The sequence below is a fragment of the Sciurus carolinensis genome, chromosome 13 (genome assembly GCF_902686445.1).
Source record: "Sciurus carolinensis chromosome 13, mSciCar1.2, whole genome shotgun sequence".
Classification (NCBI taxonomy): Eukaryota; Metazoa; Chordata; class Mammalia; order Rodentia; family Sciuridae; genus Sciurus; species Sciurus carolinensis.
This window is the reverse complement of record NC_062225.1, coordinates 90,172,352-90,194,801: the sequence shown is the minus strand read 5'-3', so window position 1 is coordinate 90,194,801 and position 22,450 is coordinate 90,172,352. Positions and strand designations below refer to the sequence as shown.

Below are 22,450 nucleotides of genomic sequence, written 5' to 3'. Positions count from 1 at the left end.
CCTTTTACTTTTAGCTGGAATCTTTGTATTTAAAGTAGGTTTTTTGTAGACTACACATAACTTTTTTTTTTTTTTTTTTTTTTTAATATATGTACCAGGGATCGAACCCAGGGGGCACTTAACCACTGAGTCTCATCCCCAACCCTTTTTGTTTATGTATTTATTTTATTTTGAGTCAGGGTCTCACTAGGTTGCTTACAGCCTCATAAGTTGCTGAGGCTGGCTTGGAAGCTGTGATCCTCTTGCCTCAGCCTCCAGAGCCACTGGGATTATGGATATGTACTACCATGCCCAGCTAGTCTTTATTTTATTTTTTTAAAATCCACTCTGAAAATCCACATCTTTAAACTGATGTATTTAGACCATTTATGTTTAAAGTGATTATGACTATGGTACAACCAATACATCCTACATTTGTAGCTCTTTTCTCTTTATTTCATCTCTTTTTTCCCTCTTTGACTTCTCTGATTGAATGACTTATGTGATCTCATCTTATTTACTCTATTATGCTACCAATTATACATTTTTAAACAGTTTTTGATGATGGCCTAGAGTTTGCAATATGCATTTTTAAACTTCGGTCTACTATTAAGAAACCCTGTGCCACCAGACTACATAGCAAGTGAGCCTTAGGACAGAGCACCTGCAGCCCTCCCTCCATCCTCTGGTGTGGATAGCTGTGCCTCTGACTCTGGTTTCTCCTTTTTCTCCCGGTTTTGGAGTGTGGGTTTGAACTGGGACCTCAGTTTTCTGAAGGGCCTAGGAAGTGGCTGATTTTCTGTTTGTCTAGCCTGTTCTTGTGGGGACAGTGGAAAGACTTCTTGCCTCTTCGTGTATTGAAGCTGAAGTCTTAGGTCCCCACCTTCACAGTTTTAGACCCACCTGTGCCGTTCTGCACCCTTCCCACATGTTCAGTTATAGCCTTGTGAGGTTCGGGCAGTGGTGGTGCAGAGGGCTCAGCCTGACCCTGGGCGTCCACACCTGCCTGTGAGGCTGGACAGTTTATGGTTCTGGGACTTGACTTTCTAACCCACAGTGACCTTAGCGAACACTCTATTCCCTTCTTCCAGCTTTCAAATCTAACATCCTGTTTCATGTAAATTGCTCACGCACTTTGGTGTATGCTGGGAACTCAGAATGCTTTGTTGACTGATAACGTTTTGCCCTATTAGGCAGGAAATGATTTTCTCGATTCTCTTTGCATGGATACTTTCATCTTCTGTCATCCATGGAACATGATGAAATTGATTTACACTGTCAGGCATTCAAACATTTTTTAACAAAATGTGATGAATGACTTTGATGGATTTTTTTCAAGAAATATTTTATTTAAACTTTTGATTTTGAAAAAATGAACTGAAAAAGAAGCCAGACATAAAAGGTCAGATATTGTATGACTCCATTGAAGTGAAAGATCCAGGAGAGGTGGAACTACCAACGTGGAATCAGGCTGCCGGGTGCTGCCCTGGGAAGGAGGGCCTGGAGGGTGACTGCTTACAGGGCAAGGGGCTTTTTGAGGTGATCAGAATGTTCTGGAACAAGTTAATGTTGCTGACTGCATGACATTGTTAAAATGTGCTAAATACTTCTGACTTAAGTTTAAAATAGTTAATTTTATGCTCAATGGATTTAACTTGGATTTAAAAATACATATAATACATTAAAAATTTATTAGTACAAAAATCTAACAGTGCAAGGCGGCCTCCTTCTGCCCTGGCCTTAGGTCTTCTGAACCAGAGGCGCGTGTTAACTGCCACACGCTTAGGTATGAGTTCTTCAGTGTCAAATCCCCCACTCCTCCTCCTGCCACACGCTCTTTAGATAGAAAACAGTGTGTTTTGCTATTTGGGAAAAATTCCCCCACTTAACAGCACACATAAATCTACCTTATTCCTTTTCAGAGTTAGTCAAGGGAGTTGTTTTGTGAGTTCTTTATAGTTAGTGTGTGTTTTCCCTCACCATTCTAAACAAACTGTTTTTTTTTCCTGGGGTAATGCCTCTACCAAAACAAGCTTCTTATTTTGTGCTTAATTCAGTATCCAGTTGGGTAAATCAATTGGTTCTTTGTGAGCAGTTTCAAGCCTAAGAATTGGCTTTATTTTTATGAGTAATTTCTTAGAATTAGGAGAGATGGCTAGAATTAGCCAAATGCCTTTTATCACAACAGAGAATTTAAAAAAAAAAAAAAAAAAAAAAACTCCCTCATTTAATTAATGGATAACCAGTGAGCCAATGAGCTTGCTCGTAGCTGTAACTCGACAGATCTCTTCTTTGCTGAAGAGTCCTTTATCTTCCCCCAGGAGGCAAATGAGAAGTGACTCTGCGAGGCAGCTCTGAAGGGGCGACTGTGGGGCCCCGTTTCCCGGGGAGCCGCACTAGGGTACACCCTGCCTGTGAACAGAGAGGTGCTTTATTGAAGCTGGACAAGACCGCCATTCATACCCAAGTCAAGCAGACCATGCCTGGGAAGCTCCACTGGGCGTCTGCATGAGCGTAACTACAGAGAGCGACACTGTGTGTTTGTTTTTATTTTGAAATATTCACTTGGAAGCGCGGTAGCACCTGAAAAATCATGCACTTGGAGATGGAGAGCTTGTGGGAGAAGTAGAGAGAGAGCTGTAGATTTCTTGTGTCATGGTGTCACCTTGCGAGCAGCATTTCACAGTGATAGCAGGTGAGCAGGTGAGCACGGAGTGTCCATTTACCAGGAGAAAATGACCCGGTGAGGAAGGAAAAGGAAGAGCCCCCAGCTCTGAGTCCTGTGGATTTCTGAGCAGGCCCAGCTCTACAGATTTGCTTCAGAGAGCTGGAAATGCAAAGAAATGGCATCTTTTTGTGGAATTTTAATTTAGACTTTGCAATATGTTGTACTTAGCCTATGTGATCCTTTGTGAGACAAAGGAAATGATTTTTCTCAGTGTGTGAAAACTTACTGGTAAAGTAGGCTATGCCGTGCATTTCAGCCTCTGAAAACTTCAAGTTATAAATGCAGAAAGTGAGGAAAACGTCTGAAAAGCAAAGCGAAGGTAAATAAAACTCCCTGTCGTCTGATGCAGCGACCACCACTTGGTTTGCTGCCCTGTGCAATCTTCCAGAAGTTGTGCCGGTCTCACTGTGCTCACGAATGCCATCGTGCTGTGTAAATGGTGTGTGCTGCACGCTGTGGTCTGTGTGTGTGTCTGAGACATCTCTTCATGCCAGCACACACAGGACCAGCCTGTTCTTCACGTGTGTGGACGCCGCCACGTCACTTATTCAACTTGTCCTCTGTTGTGGGCTCTTAAGTGGCTCTCCTGTTTTTCCCTTGCAGAGGCTCTGAGCTGAGTCCTCAGACCTCCCTGGCTGCCTCCTTGTCTGAGTCTTCTCCACGCCTTCCAGGTCTCCTTCTTGTTGGCTGAGGAGTTTATCAGCTGACTCACTATTTTTCTTACTGCTCCTACCTTACCCAAGTCTGCACCCCCACAGCAGATCCCTTTAACACCAAGACCCTCTATTTCTCTCTCCGTATCTCCCTGTCCAGCCCACTCTTGTGAAAGACCTCAGATTCTGACATCAGGACATTTGCCTCCTTCTCTGTGACCCCACCTCTCCTTGCAACTGACTTCCTATTGTACCTGATCTTTCCACCCCTCTAAAAATACCTGTGGCCCCTCTTCCCTCTCAGTGTCCCTAGCCATCTTGCTGGCCTTACTCTCCTTTATGGAATATTGTCCTTTTTCCTACTTTCATCATCACCTGGAAAAGCCCCAGCTTTGGCTGAATCCAGCTTCCTCCTACTCAGCACCTGCCCCCTAGCAGATAAATGTTGCTGGAGAGAAACCCTCAGACCTGCTGTGTTTGACTAGAGCCTCTCAGGCTCCTTCCTGCAGGCAGGCTCTGCAACCTGCTCTGTTCCCTTAGGTTCTGGAACGGTCACTCTCCAGGTTGATTCCTGCCACTCGCCATTGATCAGGCCCTGTGTACACCTGTGTCTTGACATTGGAGGCCCTGAGACTTTGTCTTCAGATCACTGCTGTCCTTTCCTTCTGACCCCTACTTGGGAGCTCGTGGGGTCTCCTGACTGTACAGCATAGACACTGAGGGCTCCCCAGTCTGCATCTAGATCAGCCCCAGGAGCCCCACGCCTGCCATCAACTAGGTTCCCGTATTTGTACTGTGGGCTTGAGAGGTACCCCAGCCTTTGACAGCTGGGTTCACATAATAGCTGAGACCCAGAACTGGAAGCATCTTTTCCCTACCCTAACCTACCTCCCTCCCTTCCTTCCTTCCTCCCTCCCTCTCTCTCTCCCTTCCTTCCATCCTTCTTAAAGTCAATTGCTTTTGCAACTACCTTCAAAACCCATCTGGCTTTTTTCCTTCTCACCACCTCCCTACTGATCCCTTAGGTCCAGCCAGGACCACTTTGCCGAGCGAGGTTTTCTCCATGTGTCCTTCTGTCCAACTTCCTCCTTTCACTCAGGTCTCCTTAAAATATCAGAGGCCTTGAAGACCAACCTAAGAAAATGGTACCTCCTCTTTTACCTGGTTTTCTTTTATTGTTTCTCTTATCCCTAACTGATGGTGTGTATGTGTGTGGTGTGTGTGTGTGTGTGTGCGTGCGCACGTGTGCACTGAGACTTTAACAATCTCCACGGTTCCAGTGGTTGTCTCTATTCTTTCTTCTGTTTTATTTCTCATATGCCTTGTTATTTTAATGATTCCAACTGTTCTTAGATACTGCGTTTATCTAACAAGGAGGAATCTTATATGTAACTCACTAACAGGACCCTGTTATATGTTGATGCTCATAAGATAATTTCTTTATATGTTTTGCATCACACTGGCTTTCTCAGTTATTTTAAACCTTTGAGTCTTTTGTTCCTAATTTGAAGGAGTCCACGCTTATGTGAAGGAGTGAATTAATTATATTGGTGTTGTCCCAGGAGCACACAGGAAGTGAGAAGCCTCTCCTTGTACTTCACGGGACAGACAGGTGAACAACCACTGAGCCACATCCCTAGCCCTTATTTTTTACTTAAAATAGCATCTCACTAAGTTGCGTAGGTCCTAAGTTGCTGAGGCTGGCTTTGAACTTATGACTGTCCTGCCTTAGATTCCCAAGCCACTGGGATTATCGGCATGTGCCACCATGCCTGTCCAAACCGTAGTGTTTTGTTTTGTGTTTTAAATTTCATGAAGGGCTGCTTTGCTGTCTGCACTCGAGAGCAGGGGCTCATTCCACTCTGCACCCTCCTCCCAGCATCTCTGCACGTGGTCGGGTGCAGGAGCGGGTTGAGGAACTTAGTCCCCACGTGCATTCTTTGTGTTCTGCAGAAGCAGGTGTGGAAGCCTTCAGGGCTTGTTGGGAAATACAGGGCGAGGGGCTGCCTGCTCGTCCGCAGATCTAGGAGGAGCAGTCCTTGGCTCCAAGAGGCATGCCTGAGGTTGGAGGCTGTACATTAGAAACACACGCGACAGATGGCCGAGCAAAATGCTGCCGCCCTTCACAGCTGTGCCTCGTGGCTGTGCCGGCGCAGTGCAGATGGAAGCCAGCTGTGTGGCAGTGGCCTGGGAAGGGTGGGGCCAGGGCTTTGCCACCTTCCAGCCACCGAGTAGGAGCTCAGGGCTCCCAGCGCCTCCTGGGCAGAGCTCGGAGGGCACGCTCTCTTTCACAGAGCTTTGCCCAGTGCTTTCCGAGGGCTCTGACTGCTGGCGCACCAGCCGAGCAGGGCGCTCTCCTTCCTGCGGAGGTTATGATCCTATTTGCAGACTGCCTGGGAAAATGGCAGGAACGTGGAGCAGGAGGGAATGTATTGTCTTTTGTCTGAAGGTCAGGATTTATTGCCAAGCGAAGAAGGAAAATAGACACAGAGCGTAGTGGATGTTTTCTGGAATAGGTGTCTGGAAGCGCTCGGGACAGAGCAGTGGGCTGTCAGTGGGCGGAGGGCTGCTCTGCACAGGGCCAGCAGGTGTCTGGAGGGCCGGTCACTCTGAAGCTCTCACCCTCAGCAGCCTGCCCACGGCACTGCAGGAACATTAGCGCTCTCAGGCTGCGTGGAGGGCAGCCAGGAAGGAGGGCACCAGGACCACATGCGGGTCTGTCCAGCAGGATGTGTCTTCCGTCCACACGGATGCCTCAGGCCTTTCTCTCTGACTTTGCAGAGGCTGGGAAGGTGCTGCCAGGCCGGGGGGGAAGTAGAGGCCATGGACATTGTTCTTTGCTTCCTGATGAGAAAGGCCTAAAAATAAGCAGAGTTCAGATGCTGGAGTAGCAATCCCGAGGAGCAAGGCTAGACTTTGAGAAGAGCGAAAACTTGGGAAATTCTCTTGTTATCTTGCCTTACCCTTTAGTTTTGTTCCAGTAGGTTCTCTTTAAATATGATTTCATCGAGGTATAATTTACATAGGATAAAAGTCCCCACTGTAAGTATACTTTTCAGTGCTTTGTAGCGTATTCGGAGTTTTGTAAATCATGCTAATTGCCAAATAGTTCAGTAGCCACCGAAACCCCTGCCCCCATTCCTCTCCCAGACCCCAAGCCTCTGCACACCAGTAATTTACCTCCTGCCTCTGTGGGTAGTTCTTACTTCGTAAGCCTGATTTCATTCTACATGTGGCCTTCTGCGTCTGATTTCTTTCCGTCAGTACAGTATTTTCAAGACTGATCTTGTAGCATGGATGTGTACTGCAGTCCGTTCTGTGGCTGCGTCCACGGTTGGACACGCCACATTTTATTTTACACATTGACCAGTAGATGGACATGTGGGTTGTTTTCACTTTTTGCCTATTGTGAACAATGATGCTGTGTATATTCGTGAATAAGTTTTTGTGTGGAGCTACGTCTTCTGCTGCCGTGGCTGGTATATACCTGCGTGTGCAGTTCCTGAGTCATGTGGCCACTCTGTGGATAATACTCTGAAGAAGTAGGGAACCATTCTGAAAGCAGTGGCTCCACCTACCATTGGCATGCAGTGTGCGTAAGGTCTGAGCTCTCGCCTCCTTGCCTGCTTGCGTCCTGTCTGTCTTCTCGCTTGTGGGTATGAAGTAGCATCTCACTGAGGTTTGGATTTGCATTTCCCTACAGCAATAATTAGGTTGAGTATTGATATCTCTTCTTGTGTTTTTTGGCCATTTGAGTTTTGTCTTTGGAGAAATGTTTATTTAAATCCTTCTGGGTTATCTTTTTATTGGGAGGATTCTTTAAGTATTCTGGATACAAGTCCCTTATTGGATATATAACTTCAAAAGATCTTCTCCCATAGTGTGGGTTGTCTTTTCACTTTCTTGATGTGACCTTTGACATGCAAACTTTTTTTTAACTTTGGGAAAGTCCTTTATATCTGTCTTTTGTCCTGTTGTTTCTGCCTTTGGTTCCATACCCAAGATGCTATTGGTTTAGCGAAGATGTTGAAGATTTATTCTTGTGTTCTTCTGAGCGTTTTATAAGCTCTAGTTTAACATTTAGTTTTAGAATCATTTGTAGTTAACTTTATGTAAAGTATAATTCTTGCATCTAGATTTAGTTTTTGAACACCATTAGTTGAAAAAAACTATCATTTAGCCATTGAAATATCATGGCACTCTTGTGAAAAATCAGTTAACCACAAACATATGAGTTTGTTTCTGGTTGCCAATTCTAATTTATCAACCTATGTATTCATGCTGCTGTTACATTGTCTGGTGGTAACTTCAGAGTAAGATCTGATGGTAGGAAGTGTAAGTCTAGCAACTTTGTTTTGCTTCTCAAGTTTCTTTTGGCTATTCAGGGTTTCTTGGATCTCTGAATGAATTTTAGAATCAGCTAGTCAATTTTTGCAAAAAAAGTAAGAAGAAATTTTATTGGAGATTACATTGAATATTAATTTTTAATCAATTTTGGAGGTGTTGCTATCTTAACAATATTACAACTTCCTGTCTGTGAATGTGAGACATCTTTCTATTTAAGACTTTTAAAAAATTTTTTTTAGTGATGTTCTTGTAGTTTTCATTGTACAAGTCTTACAAGTCTTTTGTTAATTTTTTTTTTCTTTTTTCCTTTTTGGTACTGGGGATTTAACCCAGGGATGCTTTGCTACTGAGCTACATACCTGGCCCCCCTTTTCTTTTTATTTCAAGACAGAGTCTTGCTAAGTGGCTGAGGCTGGCCTTGAACTTGTGATCCTCCTGCCTCTGCCGCTGAGTTGTGAGGATTACAGACACGTGCCACCACTCGCAGCCTTTGTTAAATTCGTTTGTGATTCTCTTACTGGTTTTGGTGCTGTTCTAAAGCGTGTCTCTTGTGAAAGCATCTTGTTTTGCCTGTTCTACCACTGTCTTTCCTCAGTTCTTCTCTTTCACGTTCTTCTGGTCCTGTTTTGCCTCATTTGTCATTAAGTAGATGGTACCATTGTACTTCTCTTTTCGTTTATTATACACTATTTAGAGGTTTTTCCTACAGGTGGACCTGGAAGTCAGACCCCCTGTGAACCAGAAGCCTCCCTGTAGGAGAACCACTGGGACAAGGCTTGGTGCCGAAGGAAAGCAGGGGACGGGAGGGGACACAGGGTGATTTGTGTTCTGAGAACGGTGTGCGTTGGTGGATTGATCTGTCGGCCTCGTGGTGGGATTTGTTTTTACTCAGTAACCTCTGTTCTTTCTCCACTTCCCTGTTGTGCTTTACAGATGCGGGTGTGATAAGATTTCTAATGGTCATGCCCAGCCTTCCTTCTGGACATGGCGGTGTGAGGCGGGATGCCAGGGAGACGGCCATGCCAGGCTTGCTGTGTACCTCCTGACCACCTGCCCTTCTCTGTCTTCCCAGGTACCTCACTCCCTGCCAAGTCTGACTCCCAGAGCCCAGCCTCCTGGTCTGCAGGGACCTCTAGGACCAGAGCTCTTCTCCTGCCTCCCCTGTGGGCACCCAGCAGGAGAGAGGAGCCTGCTGAATGCAGGTACACACAGCAGGACACCAGGACCTGGCCCCAAGGCACTGTGCTCCTCCCCTGGACTTCTCACAGGTAACTTTGGGTTTGGGAAATGAAGGCGTGGAAACCTTTGGTTGCTCTTCCGAGTGGACTCTCAGCCATTGTTGGGAAAGAGGATGGGCCTGCCTGGGTGGATTTTTCTATCCGTCTTACATAGCAGTATGTAGGCAATTTCCTAGCGTGTCCCCCAGAGTGAACCTTGAGGACTGTCCTCAATACGTTAAGGGGTTGTAGAACTTGTGCTTTGCAAAGATTTCCGTGAGTCCTTCTTCGCCATTCATAACAAGCAGGTGAGACTGATGCTGCTCATCTCACACTGGAGACAGGAAGCAGACTCGAAGCGCAGTGAGGTACCCAGAGTCTCCTGGGCTCATTGATTCAGTGAGAACGTGTGGCTTGAGCGCCCAAGTGTGCCTGGCTCTGCTCCAAGTGGGACGAGTGCCTGCTCTGACGGGGCCGGTGCAGCCCGAGGTGTGAGTGGAGGACAGGATGCTGGGACAGTCGCAGAGAGATGGCGAGCAGCAGAGAGAGCGCCGAGGTAGGTAGGTAGGTGAGATCGCAGCAACCTGGCAAGTCCGGCTTGGCCACCGCGAGGGGAATTATGGGTTTCAAGATGGAAAATGTGAGTGGGGTTCTAATCAGAGGAGGAAGGGAATCTGCATTCCACCTTAGTAGTCTCATTCTGGCCTCTGGGCTGGGAACACACTGCATGCAGGGGTCGGGACAGGAGTAGGATCAGGAGACCATCTCAGAGGCCGTAGGAGGTACTGTGGCAACCCAGGCAGGACAATGGCCGTGCGCGCCTTGGTGACTGTGGAAGTGAACAAAGTGGTCTCTGTCTGGAAATGCTCTGAAGACAGATTCCTGTGATGGTCTCGCAGTGTGGTCCCCAGTGTCAGAAAACGAGGAACTTGGTAATAATGCCAAGCGGTTGAGCTCGAGTGACCAGCCAGAGTCGGAACCTACCGAGATGGGAAAGGCTGTGGCTCGAGAAGGTCTGGGCACAAAAAGCAACTGGCGGATGGGTTTGGAGCATGTTGAGACTGAGGAGCTCACAGGACACCCAGTGGAGCTGCCATGTGGGCAGTTTCCCCAGAGCCGATGGCCAGAGGACCGTCTGTGCTGCAGGTGGAAAGGGAGTCTGGCCAGTGGTTGGAATTTGAAGGAATAAGATCAGAAGGTCCCAAGGACAGAGGAGTTTAAAGAGTGGCCTTGTGACATTCAAGCTTCCTGGGGAGCAGGGGGGAGGCCAAGCCAGTGGAGGACACTGAGAGGGACCAGCCAGAGGTAAGGGAAGCAAGGCTGTGGCTTCTTGGAAGTCACTTGGAGTCATTTCCAAATGGAGGGTGTGAGGAGCTGTGTCCAGGTGCCCCTGGCCCAGGGAGGTGAGGACGTGGACACTCGGATGGTGCCATCGGGGTCACTGGTGGTGTTGGAGGGGACGTTGTTTTGTCTGGTGGCTGTGGCCGCACAAGCCTGACTGGGAGGCGGGGCCAGTGGGCGGAGCTGGAGTGAAGGTCGGCAGGTGTGAGGCACTTTGACTGGCAAGCTGGGGGAGGAAGGGCACAGTCGCGCTGGGATGGGGTGGGACCCGGTCAGGAGGATCAGTGTTAGTCGGAAGCACTCAACCTGGGCTGGGGGGAGTGGTTGAGCGGTTCAGCAGCACAGAGGCCGGCGAAGCCCTGTCTCGCACAGGCGGGGGTCGGCCTGTGGGCGGGCGAGTGACTGGCTTCAGGAGAGGCACGAGAGTGACCCTGTAGGTGGCACTGGGAGGCAAGGTCCTGCTGTTGCTCAGCTTTCCTCTGTGCAGTGAGCAGCAACGTCACCGACAGAGTGCCACAGTGAAGGCAGGACCCTAGCTTTGCAAACAAGAGGCAGGAAGCTCACCGGAGCCTGTGGCTACAGATGGGAAGTCCCCACGCAGGGCGTCGTGTCCTCCCCGACAGCCAGCTGGGGAGTTAAAGGCGCAGCCTACATCGGGACTTGGTTGGTCCTTTGGCCAAGCGGAGAGAGCCTGGGGCTGTCAGTGTGCAGGTGAGAGAGGACACTCCTCACAGCCGGGACTGAGGTGGTGCGCGAGGAGCCAGCACCTTAGGCAGGAGGACAGTGGCGCCTGGGCCTCAGCACAGGAGGAGGGGAGCTGAGGCCTCGGGTGTGGGGCGTGGAGCTGGGAGGAGGTGCACTTGGGGGACGGGACAGTTCCATCGTTCCTTCCCCTGGCCCAGCTCCTCAGTTGCCCCGCCTGGCATGTTTTCGCTGTGTACAGCTGGGAGATCTTCGAGGCGACCACACATGCATGCACATCACCAGTTTTCATTTGGTGATACTGTGAGATCCTGGCTGCCTGCGGCTGCCCCTCTCTTTGCCGAGTCACTGGTCAGGAGCTGCCCTGTGGACAGCTGGAGCCACCCCCCACTTCTCCGTCCACGGACAGCGAGTGATCACAGCCTGTCCTTTTCTTTTAACCTAAACTTGAAAGCTGTGGGACTTTTGCATCCTTGTCTGCGAGGCACTCGCTGGTCCAGGGATCTGTGGAGCCTCCCCGGTCTGAGCGTGAGCACCGTGGGAAAGGGCCTGGAGGCCAAGTGAAGCTCCGGTCCATCCTGTGCTGCCCATGCCCACGTCCCAGGATGCGCCTTTTGGGGATCTGCCTCAAATTCCAAGAATTGTGAAATGGCTTCATATTCACAAAAGATGTATGTCAGAGGTCAAAATATCAGAAACTGACATTCTAGCACAAAGAAAATTTTAAATGTTTAGGTTTGAAATGAAACAAATTTCATGATGGTAAACACTGGATTTCTTTCTTGGGTGAGTAAAGTATCTGAATCAGAAAGATCATTTTTATTTTTATTGTTTTTATTTTTCATTCTCCCAAGTGCAGAATATAGTTGGTTAAAAAAGGAAACCTTCAGTTGAGAAACTTTGGCTGGGCCTTGGGGACAGCCGGGGTCTGGAGAGCCGCAGCCGTCTGTTCCATGCTCATCACTGCTCTCTTCTGGGCTGCTTGGCCTGTAGGACAAAGGTCATTTGAAAACATCAGCTAGAAATGCAAACAGCAGTACAGTACTGTCCCTTTCTCCACGGGTGTTGAGCTGCTGACAGGGAGAAATGAACGATATTTTTAGAAAAGGAAATGGTCAGAGACGCTCTTCTGAGACGTCCTGACTGACAGCATTATGCTACTTCATAACCACCACATTTTGCACAGTTAACTCAGTCACATTTTTTTGTTTTGTTAATTTCTACTTTTTGAGTGCTTCAGGGCCTCTTGGAGGTTCACTCACTGCTGCCGTCTGAGATGCTGACTCTTGCTGAGTGAGTCTCCCTGGGGCTCACACACAGTGGAGGGTGGGACACCTCCGAGTGGTCAGAAGGCGGCTGTCCCTCTGACCCATATAAAGAGCCCTTCCGCAGGATCAAGAGTAGATGTGGAGTGTGCCAAGTACCCGCCGCATGCAGGGCTTCTGCCTGTGTGGATGTGGAGGAGACCCAGGCAGCGTCTCCAGACGCTGGGAGACAGGTGTCTCTGAGTAACATTAGCAGGCTGGGGATGTGCACTGCCATTCCACAGACCTGAGCAATGCCGGAGTCCCTCTCAGGCAGCGGGCCTGGCTTCTGTCCCTCACAGCCAGGACCCAGAGCCCGCAAGGGGAAGAGAGGAGCTGAGCCTGAGACCTGAACCAGGGCTGGACACAGCCTGCTGTGCAGCCTCAGGAGTGGGGTGGGCCCAGAGCCAGGAAAACATGAGGAGGAAAGGGGGCATTAAACCAGGGCACGTCCCCTCATGCGTCGGTGTGGAGGGAAGCAGTCTGAAGGCAGCAGAGACCCAGAGGGAACAGTTGGGTCACGTGCTTCACAGGAATGAATGAGTCCCCCAGGTTTAAAAACACGTTTTAAAATGTGTTATTCTCCAAAGGCTAACAACAGAACTTTGTACACATTTGCAGACACATTTACCAAAGGCTATGGCAGCCCTCTCTCATACTTAGAACTTCATAAGCAACTTCCAATTTGAGCTCTATTTAACATGACTTTTTAAATATTAATGGTAAACTCATTAGTGTTTTGCTCATGCACTTTGTTATAAAATGAGTGACATAATTCAGTTACCAATCTTCTTTTGAGCCTGATTCTATTGGTTATAACAGTCCGGTGTATCAGTTGTGTGCCAAAATGTGTCTTCCAATTTTTTAGAGAGTATTTCTCTCTCTCTCTCTCTCTATATATATATATATATAATATAATGAATATGAAAACTTTGACTTGAGTTTAAAATCAAGGGGAGATTTCTTCTGATAGATTGTAGCTCTGATTGGTCAGTTGGTGTGACTGTGGGCCTCCTTGGCCTTTTAGGTGACAGGAAAGACCTAAATATGCAAATGATATTGGCGAATGTGTAATGATGCGTTTTTACTCAAAAATCCTGTTAAGATCAGCTTCTAGGGGAAGGAGGAGTGGGTTTGATTAAATTGTTTTAAAGTCTTCTACCGTCTTTGGATGCTCTTCTCAGAATTCGGGACCTGAACCAACAATGTCTTGGGGGTGTATTCTACTGCAGGTCTGTTGGTTCCCAGAGGTTTTCTTTTGTGGGAAGATCTGCTGATTAAGTTGTCAGATGGTGACCAAAAATCAGTCGTTATTTTATTACTCTGTGATTTGGGGCTTATATGGGAAGAAGTTCAAAGCTTTGAGTTTCACTTTTATATTATGTCATCTGTTCCCATTTATGTACTTATGTGAACAAAGTAGAAAAGGTATTATATCTAACAATAAAAATTGGGACAAAGTTGATCTTAAATTAAGTCTTATTGTAAATGCAAGTGATATTTATCTATGGGTACACAAACATTAAGAGAAAAAAATCCAAATTATTCTATTTTTAATAACTCTTTGCCTTTTAGACCTAGCAAGTATACATTAATTTCATATGTAGACGGTTTTTATCAATTGTGTAACTTAGTCATTACAAACATTAATTTTTATACACAACGCCATATTGTAACAAACTATTTTTAAATTAATAAAATACTTATTTTTAAAATTAATAAAAACCTTCCAATAATAAATATAGACAATCAGATGATATTATGTGGTTATAAAATTATGTTGGGAGAATTAGAATGATAATATATTTTCTAAGAGATAAAGGAATGTCTAAAATCTCTGTCAGAGAAGTTCATGCATAGTTTAAAAATAATTGATAGGATGGAAATTAATTTTTTTTATTTTAATGAACTTTTTTAAAAAGGTGGTATTTCTGATTATGCTGTAAGTGACATCTTTTTTAACTGTTTGAAATTCTTAAAATCTTGTGTTTTTTTGGGGGGATTTTTGTTTGTTTATTTGTTTGTTCTTTGCATGCTAGGGATCAAACACAAGGTCTTGCTCATGCTTTGAATTCTTAGAAGTTTTTAAATGGCAACTGTGGATGTGCAAAGGGCCTGTGTAGTTTTTAAAAAATACTTTAAGCTGTACTCAAGCCAAAATGAATAAACAAACAAACAAAACCCAAGAAATCTGTGCTCCAGTTCACCCAGAATAAAGAAGGGGCTTGGTGAGGTGGAAGAGAGGGACATTAAGAGCCACAGAAGGTGCAAGTCCCAGCCTGCACCTTCCTGCCAGATGACCCTGGGGAGCCACTTACGTTGCTGAGCCTGGATGTCTTCACTGTAAAATGGGAATGGCAAAGTCACTGGTGAGGATCAGATGTGCTGAAGAATGGGGAAGGTTTCAATGAGGTGTAAAACACACGGGTATTTGTCACTGAACACTAATTTTGGGTTAAGGTTTACCATTTTCTCAGTTGCCATAACTACTGAGACTGGGTCATTTGTTAAGACTAGAGTTTTATTGAGCTCATGTGATGTCATCATCTGCTCCACCTCCTTGCTTCACATGATGGACAGCATCCCATGGCAAAACAGAGCAAGAGTGCTAACTCTCCTGGTCTTCTAGAGCTACTGATTCCATCATGGGGCCCCACTCTCATGACCTCATTTCATCCTGATTACTTCCCAAAGGGCTTACCTCCAAATGCCATCAACATTCCAATTTAGGGAATAAGTTTCCAGCACATGGACTTTTGGAAGACATGTTCAAACCATAGCAGGCCAAGGGCTCAAAGCACATGAAATGATCACCTGCTGCCCCATCTGGGCCCTGAGGGAGGGAAAAGGAGGTTGGTGTGTGCATGCCTGGAGCTAAATCTCAAGACCACAGAGGATGCAAAGAAAGGCCCGGAGCATTGTTGCTCAGAGCTGCAAGGAGGGCTGGGTGTTCAGATGGTTTAGGTGGTCTCTGAAGGGGTTACTCTGCATGTGACCGAGGGCTGTAGATGTTCTGGAAATCTGATTAAGGAATATCTTCCATCAGAGCCCTGAGAGAAGGGACGACCTTACAGGAGTTTGATGTTATTCTCAGGCTGCTGGACCCGTGAAGATTTGAACCCTGTACAAAGGTCAGGGTGACTTGAAACAGCTAATGGTTGTTGCTAATAGCTACCATTCCTTTCTCCCCTTGAGGCGTAAGTGAACTTCCATATGTTCTTTTCTCAGGGTAAACAGCACCCTGTGAGTTAAAGAGCTTCCCGTTGCCCAGTCCGAAGACTAAGACTGAAGGAAGCTTGCTCTCGATGCTACAGATGGTCATTGTGGAGGTGGAACAGACCCAGGATCCCTGGGCCTTTATCACTGTGCCTGATAAATGTTTCACAGGGCACTCTTAGCTCCAGGAAAGCAGGGAGATTTAGAAAATCTTGGAAGCTGTCTTGATGTGGAGTGAAAATGATTCAGGATTGCAAGACCTTTCAAGGTTCCTATGGACATGGGATAGTGGGTGGAGTGGATCATTTCTGGGTGTTGGTGTTTTGGAGAGGGCACCCTTTAGTGGTACCAGCTGGTGTTGTCGTGGCTCAAAGAGCTCTTGAGCCCCAGCAGAGCTGTGCCTGCTTTGGGAGGAGGTATTGAGCTCAGATTAGTGGTTTTGCTGAGTTTAGGATCACCGCTGTGAAGTCCAGTAGTGTATAAGGTTGGTAGTGGTGCAAGGGGGGCTCTGGGACTCTGGGACCCCAGATGTCTGTTCATCCCTGGAGATGCTGGCCTTGCAAGATGAGCATACAGTGCTGTGAGTTCTGTGCTGGGTCCTCTTGGTCTGATTCAGATTGAACGTGGAGGTGTGGGCTACAGTCAAACAGAAAGAAAATTAAGTGCAATTCGAGTTTTGAAAAATCAGAACCAAGAGCCTGCTGTGATAAATGTTCTCCACTGTGAGAGTAGGAAATGAAGGTGAGGAGGGACTAGAAGCAGGAGGTATTTATACTACTTCTTTCTGGAAGGGGAGGTATCCTATTTCAGAACCTCTGGAGAGGGGTTACCCTGAAGGTGGCATTTCGCAACATTCCTCCGTATTTAGCATCTACGAATTTGACCAACTGCAGACTGAAAATAACTTGAAAAAGAAAATTGTGTCTGTATTGAAAGTGTACAGCTATTTCGTTGTCATTATTCCCTAAAATAATATAATATAGCAACTATTTGGCATTTACATTGTCTTGGGCATTATGAATAATCTAGAGATGATTTAAAATATATTTTGAGAAGCCTTTTGCCTGTAATCCCAGCGATCTGAGGCAGGAGGATTGCAAGTTCCAGCCTCAGTAATTTAGTGAAGCCCTAAGTAACTTAGCAAGACCATTTCTCAAAATACAAAAAAAAAAAAAAAAAAAAAAAAAGAGAAAAGAGACGAAAGGGGATCTGGGGATGTGGCTCAGTGGTTAAGGACCTTCGAGTTCAGTTCCTGGTATCAAAGGAAAAACAAAACCCAACAAACAAACAAAAACCCAACTAAGTATATTATGGGAGATGGGATTTGGTATCTGCTGGGATCCAGTAGCCTAACCGTTGTGGATTTAGATTTAGGGAATACATTGCTTTTTTTTTTAGGAAGTCAAGAAACTCCCAGTAAATAGAGCATAAATTGACAGCCCATGGCCTGAGGAAGGCCTTCTACAGGATGGAAATTGGAGGATGGCCTCTGTTTCAAAAAACACCTGGAGATGAGTCTGGGCTGCTTTAGTACCAACTGGAACCTCTGGCCAAGGAGGTGCTGGGCTCTGCCCAGGATTCCCTTCCAGAAACCTGATCTGGCCACACCAGCCACGCTTTCTTTAAATTCCCTGAAGATAAATCAACTTTGGGTTTTCCGAATCCTTTCACAGTCTTTCTTTGTTCTTCATCTCAAACTTTGTATTTCAGTTTCACAAGTTTACCTGTTACCTACAGGCTTAAGTAATTGAGCTTCGTTTTTATTTTTAAAATAGGTTCAGCCAGGCAGCGAAAGCCTAGTAAGACTATGCAGAGGGTATGCAACAAACACTTAAATTCTCCTTCTCTTTGTCCTCCTCAGAGAAAAATGACTACGATTCTGTTGTTGTTGTTGTTTACCCATCTAGAAATATCGAGCATAAGGTCGGTCTTCTCTACAAACGGGATCCAGGCTCAGCACCTCTCCTAGCAGCCTTTAAAAGACATGTTTAGTGGGGTGTGAAGCCTCATTTAAGTGATGAAGCAAGGTCAGCAAATGGGCCACATGGGCCTGGTCCACACCCCTCAGCAGTGGGGACCTTCTTCCGTGTTCAGGGACCTGCTGCCCTGCCTTCCGCTGGTCACCTCCCATCTTCTCTTGCTGTCGTAGCTTCTTTCTCCTGCCACTCTTTATCCTTCTACTCATCACAGTGACACCGTGCCGTGAGTGGACCTGCTCCGTGTGCCGAGATGTCCTCGGTGGCTCCTTGTATCTCTTCACGTCTGTGTTGTGCAGCGTGGGACCAGGCATGCGTCCTGTTGGTGGGTGCTTGGTTATCTTCAGTTCTGGCTGTCACACGCTGTGCTGCTCGTACTTACCTGTGGCCCAGAGCGTAATTTTTCTTGATGAGACACTTAGCAAGAGTGTCTGGGCCAAAGGTGAATTCATGATCAAATTTGCCAGGGAATGTCATAACGGTTTCCAGAGCGTGAGGTTTCCAGTTCACGTCGTCTTGGCAGGGAGTAAGCGTGTCCTTAACATCCAGGCCTTTCTCTTCCCAGCCCTTGGCCTTGCTAGAGTTCTTAGTTTTTGCTAAATTAGTAGTAAAGTGTGTTTCATGCACCGCCCGTGTGTCCTTTCTCCTGGTCCTCTGTGGTAAAGTGACCTCCTTTGATCCAGTTCGCCATTGAATTGTATTTTTTCCCGTTGATTGGAAAGCATTCTTGCATATTTTCTGGAAACTCTCGCTAGTTTCCTGTGCTAAAAATGGTTCTTTCCAGATTGTGCCATCCATTTTCATTTTCTATGAAGTATTCTTTGGATGACTAGAGGCTCTGGATTTTAACACAGAGTATCACCCTTATCATTACATTGAAGATATTCTGTATTCCAAGGTCTCAGGTTTCTTCCTTATATTTTATTTTAACATGTTAAAAATGTTTTAGAATTGTTTGTTATTTGTCATGGAGGAATCTGATTTTTTTTATCCATAAAGAATAATAATACCTACGACCTAGTACCATGTATCGAACTGCCCTTTGCCTCTCCTTGACCTGAAGTGCACAATTTTGTGTCAAGCTTCTGTGGGTTCATGGGTGTCCTTCTGTCTCCATTATCTGTGAGTCTGTTTGCCACCTCTTTGTCAGGGCTGCTTGCTGTGAACAACTTCAGCTTTGGAAGAGGTCTCCATGGTCCCCCAAGAGGACCTATTATTCAGTGGTGTTTGGCTGAATGCAGGCCTTTGTCCTTCTATAAAATGTTAGAGTTCTTTATTGAAATTAACAGCAAGAGCAGCAAACATCATTGAGAATTTGTTTGGGTTGTATTAAATCTGTAGGTCAATTAAGAAAAAAGTTGACTCTGTGTGTAGTGTGTGTGTGTGTGTGTGTGCGTGTGTGTGTGTTTGCATGTGTGTGCGCGAGGTGTTGTGTTTCCTCATTGTGTGTGTGTGTGTGTGAGGTGTTGTGTTTACTCATCCAGGGACATTTTATCTCTATCTGAATATTTATGTCATCTTACATTTCCTTGTGGTTGGAGTTTGTACTTTTCTCTTGATGGACCTCAGTCATACTTTGTGGAATTTGTTCCTAGCCCTCGGTTTTCTGTCACCTTTGGAAATAGCACATTTCTACTGTGTATAATGTTATTGACTTTTTAATACCAAACCTTTAATTTTCTTAATATTTTGTATGTAGATTCTTCTATATGTAAAATTCATTTGTGAATAATGAAAAAGTTGTTCATTCCTTTTCAGTTTTTGCACTTTTTCTTTTCTCATTTTCCTGCTTGCATTAGGGCCTATAGTGAATGTTGAACGGAAGCACTAGGAGATGTTCTTTCCCTGTGCTGGTTTTTATAAAGAACGATATTTGCTGCCACTTTTTTTTAAGTGTTCTTTCTTCGGCTGAGGAAGTTCCCTTGTGTTTCTGTGTTGCAGGTTTGTATTTTCTGTTTCCATCATAAGTGAACGTGGACATTTATCAAAGTTTTATTCTGCATGTACAAAGATGAGTACATCTAGAGTCCCGTTGTTTTTATCCTGTTGTGTTATATTACTTACCACTTACTCAATGTCAAATTCTCTTGCACTCCTTGGAAAACCCAGCTTGCTTAAATACACATCTGATACACATCTGGATTCCATCTGCTCATATTTTGTTTTAAATTTTTGATTCTTTACTCATGAGAGCGTTTGGCCTGTTTTTCCTTTCTTTAACTGCTTTTGTGTGCTTTAAGAGTTTTTTTTTCCTCTAATTTTCTTTTTTTCCACTCTTCCCAGAAGATTTTGTGTATGATATAAATTATCTGCGTTTGAAATTTTGGTAATACTCAACTGAAAATAAGACCTCGTGATTTCGTGTGGAAGATTTCTAATGAGTCAGGTGTTTTAAGCTTATACAGATGTCTATACGGTCCCTTGCACTGCTGTTTTCTCTGGAGACAGTTTTCTTGTTGCGTTTATTGGGAGTGTATGCACAGTCTCTTCCTTTCCAAGCTAATGATCCTGAGTGTTCCCATATACTTTGAGTTCTTTTCTGTTTTTCATTCCAAATGCAAATCAGGCTGTCTCTCTTTGTTCTTCCTTGACCAACTTGCCCGATAGTGTATGTTGCATTATTATTTTTACAGGAACATACTTTGGGATTTGCTGGCCTTTTCTTGTAACTGTTTTTGTGTTAATTTTATTCTCATCTTTTAGTGTTCTTTGCCTTTTCTCTGTTTGTGTTTAACCTGTAGTTTCTTTTCCACTTTCCTAAGCTGGAAATGGCTATACAATGTCTAATTCTTTTTCTATTATTATATGCAGATAAGATTATGAATTTCCCTCTCAGTACTGCTTTAACAGCATCTCATAGGTTTTGTTAAGTTTATATTCCCAATAATGCTTAGTTCTACATATTTTTAAATTTCCATATTTTCTTCTACAACATGAGTTACCCATAAGTCTTAGGATTTTCAAACAGGAAGAATCTTTTTATTATTGATGACTCTCTTACTTGCATTGAGGACAGGATACATGGTCCATATGGTACCTGTTATTTGAAATTTGCTGAGTACTTGTTTATGTCCTAGTAAAATGTCAGTTTTGGTAAATGGATTATGAATTCTCAGTTTATTGACTGTGTGTTTTTAATGTGGCTCTTAAATCTAGATTGTTTATGGTGCTTTTTGTGTCTTCAGTATTTTTACCAGTTTTTTACATTGGCTCTTTTGATCAATGTGTATTGAATTTCCTCCCTGCGATGGTGAGTTGGTCCTTTCTCAATAATTTTGTTATTTTTCCTTTTGATATTTCAAAGCTCTTGAAGTTTACACATTCAGAGTTATCATAGCTTCAAAATGAATCAAACCTTCTATGGCAGTGCCTCTCCCTTGCCCTAGCTGTGTTTTTTTTTGCAGCAAAGCCCCTTTGATGATTCAGTTTTGATAGCTTTCTTTGGATTGGCTTCTTCCCCTCACCTTCTGCTCTCCAGTTTCTCCTGGCTCTTCCTCTATTTCTCTCTTTTTTAAAATTCAGCTTTGGCATTTCTTTATTTTGCTGCCAAGCTTAATCCATTTATTTCTTATGGTCTTTATATGTTTGAAGTTTTTTTCTCCAGATGATCCTCTGATTTTTTCTCTTTAAGTACTTATTTGTTTCTTTGTGTTCTTATTGCATTTGTCCTTTTACAACTTGGGTATTATAAACTCTCTCTTCTAATAGATACCACTAGAATTTTACCATGTGTAAAATGAAAGAAAAAAATCTAAAAATTTCTTTATTCCTTTGTTACCCCAAAGCACAAAAGCCTTAAATTCTGTGGTTGGGAGATCTGCTGCCTGTTTGCTCTTCAGTTTCATTGTGGCTGCTTTTTTCCCTGGGGGAGGTTGTCATAGCGTCTAGCTCATGGTGCCCAGTGGGGCTGGCCTCCTTGATTTCTTCTTCTTTGTCTGTGGGCAGACCTGTTCCACGTGTGCTCCTTGGCCCAAAGCCTGTGTCCATATTCTGAGCATCCAAAATGGTGGGGACTTTTGGCTGCTGTTTCTCATGACCCTGGTGTAGACCATCAATGAACAGGCACAACAAATTTTCAGGGTAGAAAAAGTTATTTTTTGGTCAACTTGAACCAGATGGTTGGCTCAGATCTCATCTGTGTGAGGCGCAGGGACTTCTCCATCAGTTGTACAAGTGGAAGGAACACAGCCATGTTCACATGGGTTATTCACAAGTGTGTTCTGAGTTCCTTGATGTTGTAGTTTTGTGACCCTTGTTCTCTGTAGTAGTCATGTGTGGACATACGTGAGGAGACCCGTGACCTCCCTGCCCACAGAGATGACTAGTGTGCTTCAAGGACGGCGAACCTCTTTGTCCCTCCTTAATTGTAGTGACTTGAAATTCCAGAATGCGTCTTGGTTTCATTACTGAACATGAGTCTCAGGTGTGTGTGGCACCCTGCTGGACCCAGTTAGGATGAATATGTGGCCCTTTGCTTCTGCCTGACCACTGTGAGATGGTCTTTGAATGTAGGGTTGGAGAAGGTTCCACTACAGAAGATCATGGAGTTAGTACAGTACAGGGTTTCTGCATGTTACTTTGGGCATAGCGGTGTAGTGGCCCTTTCTTCAAAAGAAGCCATTGTCTTAAAAGTAAAGTAAAGCCAAATGCCAGCCAGGCACAGACTGGAACACATTTGGGTCCCAGTGCCCACCTGCCAGGTCTCCCCGAGGCCAAGCCAGGGAACCCAGGGGACCCTGGAGCACGCTTCACATTCAGTGCCTTCGTTCAGCAGAGGAGGAAGCAAAGGCAGAGGAGCAGCAGGGCTGGCCAGTGGTTAGACCAGAGTCCAGGTCCCTCTTACAGAGCCCCCCACTGCCCATGGCTCATTTCTGCAACCAGGTAGAGTTGCTTCCCCATGCAGAGCCAATTAGGAAACAATGGCACATTTCACTTCTAATTATTTCCTTTCAAGGCAGCGTATGTCTGGACACTTTGCTCTGGTGGC

At 45.2% G+C, this 22,450-nt stretch overlaps 1 protein-coding gene across 3 annotated transcripts in view; it reads left to right on the top strand.

Annotated features, from left to right (window-relative positions):
* The window catches only part of Rnf144a (ring finger protein 144A), a 100,885-nt gene that overhangs the window by 12,830 nt on the left and 65,605 nt on the right, over positions 1-22,450 (top strand). For all 3 annotated transcript variants that reach the window (XM_047523229.1, XM_047523227.1, XM_047523228.1), the window contains exon 2: positions 8,780-8,975. Coding sequence is in view for 2 of the 3 variants with exons in the window: in XM_047523227.1 (XP_047379183.1) it covers positions 8,780-8,975 (196 nt within the window). In the remaining variant the exon portion in view is untranslated. The remainder of the gene's footprint in view (positions 1-8,779; positions 8,976-22,450) is intronic.